This window comes from Paramisgurnus dabryanus, chromosome 2 (genome assembly GCF_030506205.2).
Source record: "Paramisgurnus dabryanus chromosome 2, PD_genome_1.1, whole genome shotgun sequence".
In the NCBI taxonomy this organism is placed as follows: domain Eukaryota; kingdom Metazoa; phylum Chordata; class Actinopteri; order Cypriniformes; family Cobitidae; genus Paramisgurnus; species Paramisgurnus dabryanus.
The window spans coordinates 7,295,231-7,307,582 of record NC_133338.1 but is presented as its reverse complement, the minus strand read 5'-3'; the positions used below and the strand labels follow the sequence as shown (position 1 = coordinate 7,307,582).

Here is a 12,352-nt window from a genome sequence, read left to right as displayed (position 1 = left end):
TCTTCGAGGAGGGTGGTGAGCCGCGTGTTCCCCACGGTTCTGGCCCCGCTGCTGCCGAGGCAGAGTGGAAGCTGCGATCGTGGGAATCACAGCTAGATCTCGCGGACGAGCTTGAGATGGATCTTCCCCTTTCTCAGCCTTCACCCGCGGGATCTAGTGCCCCGTCTCTGGATTCGGAAGCCCGCCCTGCGGTTTCTTCCGCCCAGGGCGGGAGCCCAGATTTGCATTTATCGTCGTCCGAGGAAGTCGATATTATGTCTGTGGACGTGGTGGACGCTGAGGAAACTTCTCATTCGTCCCCCGCGTTTGATGATTTATTGGAGGTTGTCACTAATGCCGTGGCTCGCTTAAAATTAGACTGGCCGGCGGAGACACAGAGCGCGCGTCCTCAGAGCATGTTAGACGAGCGCTTTTTAAAACAGAAACCTCACCTTCGCGGCGCAACATGCCTTTCTTTCCTGATCTCCACAGCGAGCTGTCAAGATCATGGAAAGCTCCGTATTCAGCCCGTGTTCATACCCCGCACGCCACCATGTATTCCAACATTGTGGGGATGGGTGAACACGGATATTTAACGATGCCCCGGGTGGAGCAGACGCTTGCGAGCTATCTCTCCCCCGCTGCGGCATCATCATTAAAATCGCATTCGCTTCCCACAAAACCGGTTAGGTTAACTTCATCCTTAGTGGGTAAAGCTTATAAGTCTGCAGGGCAGGCTGGGGCTTCACTGCATACCTTAGCTGTCTTACAGGCGTACCAAGCAGAACTGCTTTAAGATTTAGATACCGAGGCAGGGGGGTATGTCTGATATATTTAAAGAGCTTCGTCGAGTCACTGATGTGTCACTCAGGGCGATTAAAGAGACTGCGAAAGCCGTGGGTAGATCAATGGGAGCTCTCGTAGCCACGGAACGCCATTTATGGCTTAATCTGTCAGAGCTTAAAACCTCAGATAGGGCATTTCTCTTAGACGCGCCCGTTGCGCCCTCCGGTCTCTTCGGCGATGCCGTTAATACTGTCGGCGAGAGATTTGCGGAGGCTCGTAAGCAGTCGGCGGCGTTCGAACGCTATCTCCCCCGCCGTGCTCTTGATTCTAGGGCTGCTGGGCGGGAGCAGCCATCGACATCGTATAGAGCATCGCAAAAGCATAGTGTTGCCACTCGTGGTCTCCCTCAAAAAAACTGGGGTACGGGCGGTCGCACTCAGACATCATCCAAGCAGAAAACAGACCTGAGGGCTGTTATTATGGCGAGGAAGGCGTCGGCTAAAAAGAAGTCCTGAGGGACGTAGTGTCATATTTCCGAGGGCAGCCCCCAGTCGGGGAGAGCCGGCAGTCACCTCACAACACGGTGCCCGTCTCTCCTCGATGCCCTCGGGATGCCAGTGTGTTAACCCCGCCGCAGTGTGTGTTTCGGGGCACAGCGGCTTCATATTCTTGTGTGCCTCGTGCGCAGGGCACGCAACACCTCTCTCCGAGGAGGGAGGCATTAATATCACCCAGGTTGAACCCCCAATTCAACGGCGTGTTATCTACCATAGTGGGTGCTGGGCAGGCTCTAATAATGGAACAAGAAGTAGAAACTCTCTTGTGCAAGGATGCCATCGAATGTGTGCCTCCTCACGACAGGGAGTCAGGGTTTTACAGCCGCTATTTCATAGTTCCAAAGAAAGATTGGGGGTTACGTCCTATTTTAGATCTACGTCATCTGAACCGGTCTGTTGCAAAACTAAAGCTCAAGATGTTAACTATAAAGCAGATCGTCACACAAATCAGATCCGAGGACTGGTTTGTGACTATAGATCTAAAAGACGCGTATTTTCACATATCTATCCTCCCGCAACACAGGAGATTCCTGAGGTTCGCCTTCGGGGGCGTGGCTTACCAATATCGGGTTCTCCCTTTCGGTCTATCTCTGTCACCCCGTACATTTACAAAGTGCATGGATGCAGCGCTGGCTCCATTACGACTCTGGGGCATCCGTGTCTTAAACTACATAGACCATTGGTTAATTTTAGCCCAATCAGAGAGTATGGCATGGCAGCATCGAGATGCTGTGCTGACCCACATGAGAGGACTGGGGTTAAGGCTAAATGCAAAGAAAAGCATGCTCTCTCCAGTACAGAGGACAGCTTTTCTTGGCGTTATATGGGATTCAACAACAATGCAGGCACATCTGTCCCCTGCTCGTGTGGAATCCATTCTTTTGGCTGTAGGCAGAGTGAAGTTAGGCCAGTCACACACTGTAAAACAATTTCAGAGGTTGTTGGGGCTCATGGCAGCAGCGTCCAATGTGATACCCCTTGGGCTGCTTCACATGAGACCGCTACAGTGGTGGCTCAAAACCAAAGGGTTTTCCCCGAGGGGCAACCCGTTCCGTCTGATCAAGGTCACGCGGAGATGTGTTCGTGCCTTAGATCTTTGGAAGAGACCATGGTTTCTCTCCCAAGGACTGATGTTGGGGGCTCAGTACCGTCGAGTTACGCTGACAACGGATGCTTCCCTCACAGGCTGGGGAGCAACTATGGAGGGCCATTTGGCTCATGGATTATGGGGGGCCAAACAGCTCAGTTGGCACATAAATTGCCTAGAGATGATGGCGGTGTTCTACGCCCTGAGATGTTTCATCCCTCACCTGCGGGGCCATCACGTGTTAGTCCGGACAGACAACACGTCGGTAGTCGCGTACATCAACCACCAGGGGGGTTTGCGTTCACGCCCTTTGTACAAATAGGCGCGGCATATCCTTCTGTGGACACAGGGGAAGTTGCTGTCCCTCAGAGCAGTGTACATTCCCGGGTGTCTGAATCAGGGAGCAGACGTCCTGTCGAGACAGGGGCTGAGGCCCGGGCAGTGGAGGCTCCACCCTCAGGTGGTGGAGTCCATTTGGACGAGATTTTACCAGGCGGAAGTGGATCTGTTTGCGTCCAGAGAGACGACACACTGTCCGCTATGGTTTTCTCTCACACATCCAGCACCGCTGGGACTGGATGCCATGGTTCAGCCGTGGCCGAGGCTACGGCTGTACGCTTTTCCCCCGATCGCTCTGCTCCCGGGAGTTCTGGAGAGGGTTCGTCGCAACAACTCAGCCTGTTGTTGGTAGCCCCACTCTGGCCGAACCGAATATGGTTCTCGGACCTGGTGTCCCTCCTCGACGGCTCACCTTGGGAAATACCCGTCAGGAGGGATCTCCTCTCTCTGGCGGGTGGCTCAATTCTTCACCCCCGCCCAGAGTTATGGAAACTGTGGGTCTGGCCACTGAGGGGGCCAGACTCATAGAATCTGGTCTCTCAGCTGAGGCTGCTGAGACCATTCTTCACTCCAGAGCTCCCTCCACGAGGAAGCTTTATGCCTTTAAATGTAGAGTTTTTACTTCCTGGTGCAGCAAACACCTGCATGACCCTGTGAACTGCCCAATTGGTACAGTCTTGGAGTTTCTGCAGGAAAAGTTCACCGCAGGGTTATCTCCTTCTACGCTGAAGGTGTATGTGGCGGCCATCTCGGCTTACCATGTTCCTTTGGTCGGGCAGTCCCTTGGGAGAGACCCGCTGGTGGTCCGCTTCCTTCATGGCACTACGAGGCTGAGGTCTGTAGTCCGACCCAGGGTCCCAGCTTGGGACCTGGCCGTTGTGCTAGAAGGTCTGTCCATTGCTCCGTTTGAGCCCATTGAGACTGTTCCAGTCCAGTTTGTGGCACTTAAGACAGTACTTCTGTTGGCAGTCACTCTCTGAGGAGAGTGGGTGACATTCAGGCCCTGTCGGTTTCCCCTACGTGCCTTGAGTTCGCACCGGGGATGGTTAAGGCTTTCTTGTACCCAAGGCCCGGCTATGTGCCTAAGGTACCGACTAATGTGCCACGACCTGTCGTACTTCAGGCCCTCTGTCCTCCCCCATTTAGGGATAGGAATCAGGAAAAGCTTAACTTGGTGTGTCCAGTGCGAGCACTGGATGCCTATGTTCACAGATCTTCTTTGTGGAGGAGGTCTGAACAACTGTTTGTGTGCTTTGGCTCGCCCAAGAAAGGCCTGCCGGCGACCAAGCAGACACTCAGTAAGTGGATAGTTGAGGCTATCTCTCTGGCTTATGAGACCACTGGACGGCCTACACCTATCACCGTCAGGGCTCATTCTACTTGGGGTATGGCAGCCTCCAAGGCCTTGTGGCTAGGGGCTTCAATGCAGGATGTCTGTGATGCGGCAGGCTGGTCCTCTCCGCTCACATTCGTTCGGTTCTACGAGTTAGATGTTGGTGCTACGCCTGGAGCCCAGGTGCTCATGTCTTAAGCTGTGCGCGTTTTTACACACAGACAGGCACTTTGTAGTATGGTGTTTTGGTACATCATTCCCATAGCGTAGCTTCGGGGACACAGCTCGAGTTCCCTCGAAGGGGAACGTCTCGGGTTACGAATGTAACCATTGTTCCCCGAGAAGGGAACGAGACGCTGCGTCTCCCTGCCATACTCCCTGCATCCCTGTCTCGCCTTGCTTCGGCACAATCTAGCTGAAGTCGGCTTGCCGGGTGCTCTTTTTATAGCTTCCTGGTTCCCACGTCACCTGCCTATGACGTGTCACTTGACCATTGGATTGATTTGACATACGTGCTTCAGACGCAATCACGCAGAGGGCGTTCCCATAGCGTAGCTTCGGCGACGCAGCGTCTCGTTCCCTTCTCGGGGAACAATGGTTACATTCGTAACCCGAGACGTTTTTGTGCGTGTGGTTTATATTACACTAAGGAAGAAGAATGAAGCTCTTTCTGTGTTCATCTCTCAGGCATTCTTTGTGGGGAAAGGCAACAAGTTGGGTGAGCCCATCCCAGTGGAGAAGACCCATGAGCACATTTTCGGCATGGTTTTAATGAACGACTGGAGTGGTGAGAACATGTAACATATTAATTTTAAGATTTACCAAACACCTGTTTAATTGCATGGCTTTCGTTCAAAAAGTTTGCTGTTTTGTTTAGGAATGTTGTACTTGGAGTATAGCACTTATGAAGGTGAAAGAGATTAAAATAAATGAACAAAATACACACTTTTAAATCACAACTATATAGTATGAAAATGTCTATGCAAAATACAGGTATAAATGAGTGCTGTGACCCATCTCAGTTGATCAGTGATCATTACTGATCACAACCCGCGGTTCGGCTCAGATACGATTCGCAGATTTTTCATTTACACGTGTTTCTAAGGCTTGCAAATGTTAACATTCAAGTGATTTAAAACAATTTAACCGCAAAAAGGCACTAAAGTGAGCAGATTTCTGTACACACATGCGGTTAAATGTGTCCGGTCCGGCTCCAGCCATCAGAACTCCTCATGTGTAAACTATAACAAGAGTTGCGCTACTGTGTCTCATACTGTAGTCCGTTAACATACATTTGATGAATAGAGCAATGAAAAACAACGTAACGTTTTTATGTGAAGCTACTGTTTATGCTGCATCTTCTTCCTGAAGCACCGTTTTGGAATTCGCCCTCAGCCTGTGTGTGAGCACACGTTTAAATGCCCTCAGTAGTGTATACCCGGAGAGACGCATTTCAAACATAACATAAAATCTTTCTGTTCTTGACAGGGCACGTACACACAAAATTATCTCACAGTATTCTTTTTCTAATGAAAACATTTGTTTATGTCTTAAGTGAATTATAGAGTCAGAAACCAGTCTGTGCTTATTTGTTCTTAAAGAGACAGTAACCTCAATTAACGTACTTAAAGGCACGCCACAGAACTTTTTGGCCACTAGGGCGTGCTAGACATGTATTTTTCACGTCTAGCTCCCCTAAAGGCCACAAGCGCAGTAGCACTGTCGCAAAGGAAAAGAAGACTACTCTTTAGGTCACAAAGTGTGCCTTCCAGCATGTCATATGAATATAATTTCATGGGTTTTATTTTATTTCAAACGCCAAAACATCGCATAGCTCACGTTTTCAAGCCAGCTGTAACGGTGGACGCTTGGTTAAAGTTTATATAAAAAATTGCCTTAAATAGAAATCGAACCCAGCTCGCCTGTGTCATAGATCCATGACACTACCACGCCGCCACAGTGTCACGTGATATAAGTCACTCTCTACACTCTCTAAGTAGCCTCCAGTAAAATTCACGTAAAAAAACAGTGTTCGGGCGCCAGACAGGACTTAAGTTATATATGCAAGCAATATTACATTACTTACTAGTCCAAAAGCATGACGGCCAAGTCAGCATCAGCCAGGAACCCCTCCTCCTTATTTAGTTCATGCCAGCGAGCGAACGTTGGCCCAATATTGATCCTCGTCCTTCTTTTTCTCTGCCATTTTCTCTTTCTGGTCTCCTCCAACAAAACCTTGGGTTTCTTTTTCTTAGTTGCTGCTTCGGCCATGACAAAAACATCAGGAACATAAATAGTTGCGCTCTTACGTCCGAATTTGAGGAAGTGGAGGAAGTTACTGGTTACTACCCGAAACCCCAAGTTTAAAAGTACGAGTTAAAGTGATACACACAGGGGCGGTTCTACGGGGTGGCACGGGGTGGCAGTTGCCACCCTAAATAAAAGCATTGCCACCCCATATGCCACCCCAGCGCTGGTATCCTAATATATATAATATATACCCGATTAGGCTCTTTTAACCAGAGAGGCGATGTAGTTTTTCTCAGCGTGTGTTTAGGGGTGGGAGACACATATCTGACGATGATTGGTGTGTGTGTCTTAGAGGGGGTGGGAAAACCACATAGCTGATGATGATTGGCTTAATTTCCATCGTTAGCCAACCAGAGGCAGCAGAATTCATACACAAGCACGAACATTCAGTCCGAGCAGAAAGTCTTTGACAGTGTAAAAAAAGTCCGCGCAGTCTTGCTAACTTGGCAAACTTTTTAGACCCCTTTAGCGACTTTATTAAAAAAGCGACTAGGACAATTCTAGCGATCTTTTCTGGCGTGGTTGGAGACTTTTGGAAACTGCGGTGAAAGGATGCATCGCCCCATCCAAGGCACTCACACGCAGCCCGGTTCTCGCACTGCAGTCCATCCCTTCCGAGTTGCACAAACCTGCAACAACAGAGCGATGACAAGTACAACGATCTCAAAACAAAGGTAGCGGACGCAAGCACAAAGTATAAAAAGCACAAACGTTACTTTTCCATCGTTGAGGTTAAAGGCAAGAATGTTTATGAACGTGCAACTTATGCCCATGAAGAAAGAGTCTCTTTACATATTTAGCAAGTAATTCTGATCTAATAAAGCACCTCACATTATCACATGCTGGCAAAAAAACTAGTGGTTTCTCTTTAGTGTCTTTAAGTGAATAAGTTGAGCATCACATCAGCAAATCAGAGTACTGAATACGGTCATATTTTACAAATAAATGTTGCATCAGGATAAAAATACAAAAATTAAACTGTTAATTGTTTAATATGCCTGAGGTGTTTGGTAGTTCAAACAACTGAACTGCAGGTTTATGTAAGCAGTAAATATCTTTTAAGCAGTTCTTTCTAGAGTTAGCCCGTCATGTCTTGTTAGCTACTGCAGCAATCAAAATATTCCATACGTGCATATGAAATCACTCGTTATGATATAGTCTAATGTTTTTATTTGTCTTCATTAATGAGACAAAACTATTCAGTGTTGTGTATGTTTAGAAAGCTTGAAAGACAACTTAAGGCTGCATTTTCCAGGATACTATGAAAAGAAAGGCTTATATCCATTTTTTAACCAAAAAGAAAAAATACAAAAATCAAATACTATGGGAGTGGAAGGTACAAATAAGACAGAAAAAATACGTTGTGGAAGGGAGAGGAGTAGATGAAGTCATTAAAGAAAGAAACATATGGATGGCAAAGAGCTAAAAAGAAGTGAAAAGACATAAATCCATCATGAAGTGAGTGAAAGGATTAAAGAAAGAGGGTTATCAGAGAAAGAGATGCCTTTCAAATATGTTTTACATTAATATAAACTAGGCAAACCTATTTTATTTATATAAGAGTCTTTATACCATTATGTTCAACCTTGCTCATCATGGTTACAGTCAGTGTTTTTAGATATTGGTAAGATGTATGTATTAACTTAGTATTAAGACAAAGGGTGCTACAGTAGAGATGCTAAAGGTAGCTGCTTGGGTACTTACAGGAACATTTGTTGTTGCGTTTTTTTTTAATGTTATAAAAATTTGAGGTCCAGTGTATACACCGAATATAGTATATACTGTATATAATTTCTTGTATCCACAACAAGCATGCAAGGATGCTTACTTCATTGCCACCCCTCGTAGTTCTCATGCCACCCCCTTGCCACCCCATAAATAATTTTCTAGATCCGCCCCTGGATACACACCCCATCAGGCTATGGTAGACATGTCATTCAACATATTTTAAGTCGATGTACCATCATAAGGGTCTTGAAAAATATATTATGAAGGTTGAAAAACTACAAAGTGTCACTTTAAGTCTGTGTCATTAATGTTAATCAAACAACCCATCCCAATCAAAGAGAAAAATAATATTTATAATAATAATATTTTATAATGATTTACAATATTTATAAATTTATAATAATATTTAATTTGTACAATTGTGTTATTTTTAATTTTAGATCTTACTTAATGTGCAGCTTTGTTCTTTTTATAAATGTTTGTAATATCTTTATTTGTTATTAAATTTTCCCACCCTTTTTTTGCTGATCCGAAAAATTATCTGATGCCTTAAAAACCGTAATGTGATCCGAACCGTGAGTTTTGTGACCGTCACAGCCCTAGTATAAATTAGTCCCACCGCTCAAATAAAACAGTTAATTTAGAAACTGAGGATAAAAGAAGGTACCTGTTTCTAATGAATACTGCCCTGCAGGGCTTATTTAATCACTTATTTTTCTAGCAAACTTCTATATTTGTACAAAACGCCCCATGAGGGGTGGGCGATACAAAAAAATACATTTATGCATACAAAATTAAATTAGTTGTCTTTTAGAAGACAGTAGTTTATATTTTCATTGTCATTGTATGAATAAAATGTAAGTTTAATTGCAATCCCAAAACACTTGATATCAAAACCAAGTGTCATTCATAGGACAAATTTGTTTTGTGACTTTGCGTGACCCACCTTATCCCAACATGCAACCCAAGCATTATTAAAGTTTATTGCAGAATAATTTTGGTTTGAATTAAACATTGTATTATTTTGTTTTATGCTCAAATATGACCTTATACTGCAGCAAATTATTACAAATGTAATATTTGGAAATTTGATGATATGCAGAAAATGTCAGTGAAGTCACCATGTTGCAAGAGTCTTATAGGATGTAGTTAAGGGATTTTTTTGGTGTATGCTGTGTGGTTGCAAGTTCTATATCAAAGGTAATTATTATGAATGTATGATCCATAAAAGTTATTTACAGTGTATCCTTTCCTCTCTTATGTTACAGCTCGGGATATCCAGGCTTGGGAATATGTTCCATTAGGTCCATTTCTGGGCAAAAATTTTGGCACCACCATCTCACCCTGGGTCGTTCCAATGGAAGCGCTGATGCCTTTTGTTGAGTCCAATACAGTCCAGGTAAACTAGATCCATTGACCTTTCACAAAGACCCACCCCGTTTTGCTACCTCCAACATCAGCCGAAGCGGTCGGACTTTACTAAAAATGATTACTGTGAAATGATGCTGCATTATTTCTGACAAAAGCAGACAGAAAGTTTATGCACATTTGAAGTATAAATCTAAGATGTGACGTGACTTGTTGGCCCCCTCCAGATTTCTTATGTTATTGTATATTTGTCAAACTTTAATGTATTAGATCATCAAACACATTTAAATATTAGTCAAAGAAAACACAAGTGAACACAACATGTGGTTTTTAATGAAGCTTTTTATTATTAAGGGAAAACAAAATCCAAAACTACATGGCCCTGTGTGAAAAAGTATTTGCCTTCCTGATAAAACATAACTTAATTGTGGTATATCACATGTGAGTTCAATTTTTCTAACCACACCCAAGTCGGATTACTGCCACACCTGTTCACAATCAAGAAATCACTCAAATAGGACAGTTGAAATAGACCAAAAAATCCTCAAAAGCCAGCCATCGTGCCAAGACCTTAAGATATTCAGAAACAAATGAGAAAGATTGAAATTGAGATCTATCAGTCTGAAAAAGGTTATGAGGCCATTTAAAAATATATAACATTATTATATAACAACATGTGTTGTCATATCTCTGGAAAAAGAAAACATCACAACAACTTCTGAAAGTGAATGGCCATGATTGACTGTTGCATAAAACAAATCTGGGAATAATATAATATTTGCCTTTAATGCATCTTTGTGCAAATTGAAAATATTTATCTTGAGGAAAATTTAAATCCAGCGAGTAATCTAGAGCAAGGACCAGGATGCTCGCGTCTGGTGTGTACGCAGCATAAGAGTTTGAATATTTTGGAAAAATGTTTCAGTTAGATTACTTGAAAATTCAGAAATCAAATCCTTGTCTCATTATAAACTACTTTTGACATACAGAATGTCAGACATCACTATTTAATGCACTCTGTTCATAAATACCGAAACTTTGTCTGCTGTCTACATATCCTGCATCCTGTCTGAAACATGTTGCTAAGCTAACACAATTGTCTTAAGATACATAGTACACATAAATATTGGCAAAAACCTAATGCAAATTTTTATTGTTTGATTAAAATCAGAACTATTTAGTGCATTACAGTAGACTTTCCGGACATGCCTTATTCATACTATTAACCTGATGTTTTTTAATCTTTTTAGGACCCTGTTCCTCTACCATACTTAAGTCACGATGACCCCTATACGTTCAATATCAACCTGTTCGTGGCGTTGAAAGGTTTGTGCCTCTATGACATGACTGTTATTGTGCATAGACTATATACAGTGGCAAGAAAAAGTATGTGAACCCCTAGGAATAAACTGGTTTTCTACTGTGATTTGCCATAAAATGTTATCTGATCCTCATCTAGGTCACAACAATAAACAAACACGATGTGCATAAGCTCACAAGACATAAATAATTCCAGTTTCTTGTGTCTCTTTTGGAAACACCCATTAAACATTCACAGTGCTGGAGGAAAATGTAAGTGAGCCCATGGACTACTGTAATTACTTTATTGAAAGCTTTTTTTGTCAGAAGCTGGAAAACTGGAGTCCAGTTAATAAAATGAGTTTAAATGTGTGGTTTAGTGCAACTTTGATTGATATTAAGACACTCACACATTTTAAGATTGCTGTCCTTAAGAAGCATCAGCTCTTCTGAACCATGCTCTTGATATCTGATCAAGAGATGTTGCACTCCATAAGGCTGAAAAGGGATACAAAACAATCTCAAAATGTTTATACCTCCATTAGTCTACACTTAGACAAATTGTCTATAAATGGAGACCATTTAATACTGTAGCTACCCTACCTAGAAGTGGGCGCACAGCCAAGATGACTCCTAAGACACCATGCAGAATACTCAATATAGTAAAGAAGAACCCACAGTATCAGCTAATGGCTTGAAGACATCATTGGAAATGGCACACATCTCTGTTCATGAGTCTACCATATGCAAGTCTTTAAACAGGCACGATGTCTATGGCAGAAAACCACAGAGGAAGCCGCTGCTCTCCCGATAAAACAAAAGTTGATTTTTTTGGGAAAAATACTATGGCTCAAAAAGGACACATTTTACCATCAGCGAAACATCATCCCAACAGTGAAGTATGGTGAAGGGAACATCATGATTTGGGCTAGACCTCATGGCCTGGACCACTTGCCATCATCGAGGGTAAACTGAATTATTAAGTTAAAAAAAAAATCCTACAGGATAATGTCAGGGTGGCTGTCCACCGGTTGAAGCTCAGTAGAAGTTAGTTGATGCAGCAGGACAATGACCTTAAACATTGTAGTAAATCCACTACAGACTGGCTTAAGAAAAACAAAATGCGCCATTTGGAGTGGCCTAGTCAAAGTCCAGACCTTAACCTGTGGAATGACCTCAAGAGAGCAGTTCACACCAGACATTCTACAAATGTGTCTGAGGCTATGTTTACATTAATGCGTTTATCCTTTAAAACGCGTTACTTTTGCTACGTTTACGCCTTTCATCTACACTACACCACCGTTTTTGACCCTCAAATGGATTCGTTCGCAAACGCTGCAGACCCTGTTTTAGTTTGAGAACTCAGATGTTGCGCTGAGTGTAAATGAACAAAGACGGAGTCTTATGTAAACGAATAGCTGATGTTAACGTGACAGCGCATCATTTTCAAAGTAAAAATTATTTTATTCAGGTAAATGGAGGTTTGCAACGGAGGTTTTGCCAAAAATAGTAAACATCTACCAACCAGCTATTATAAACGCTATATCGGATTGTTTTAACATGTAT

The 12,352-nt window shown here is 43.5% G+C and overlaps 1 protein-coding gene across 1 annotated transcript in view; it reads left to right on the top strand.

Moving 5' to 3' along the window:
* fah (fumarylacetoacetate hydrolase (fumarylacetoacetase)) overlaps positions 1-12,352 on the top strand; it is a 32,464-nt gene that overhangs the window by 9,404 nt on the left and 10,708 nt on the right. Inside the window, exons 8-10 of the mRNA XM_065294280.2 lie at positions 4,769-4,868; positions 9,388-9,518; positions 10,738-10,813. Coding sequence (XP_065150352.1) covers positions 4,769-4,868; positions 9,388-9,518; positions 10,738-10,813 — 307 coding nt within the window. The remainder of the gene's footprint in view (positions 1-4,768; positions 4,869-9,387; positions 9,519-10,737; positions 10,814-12,352) is intronic.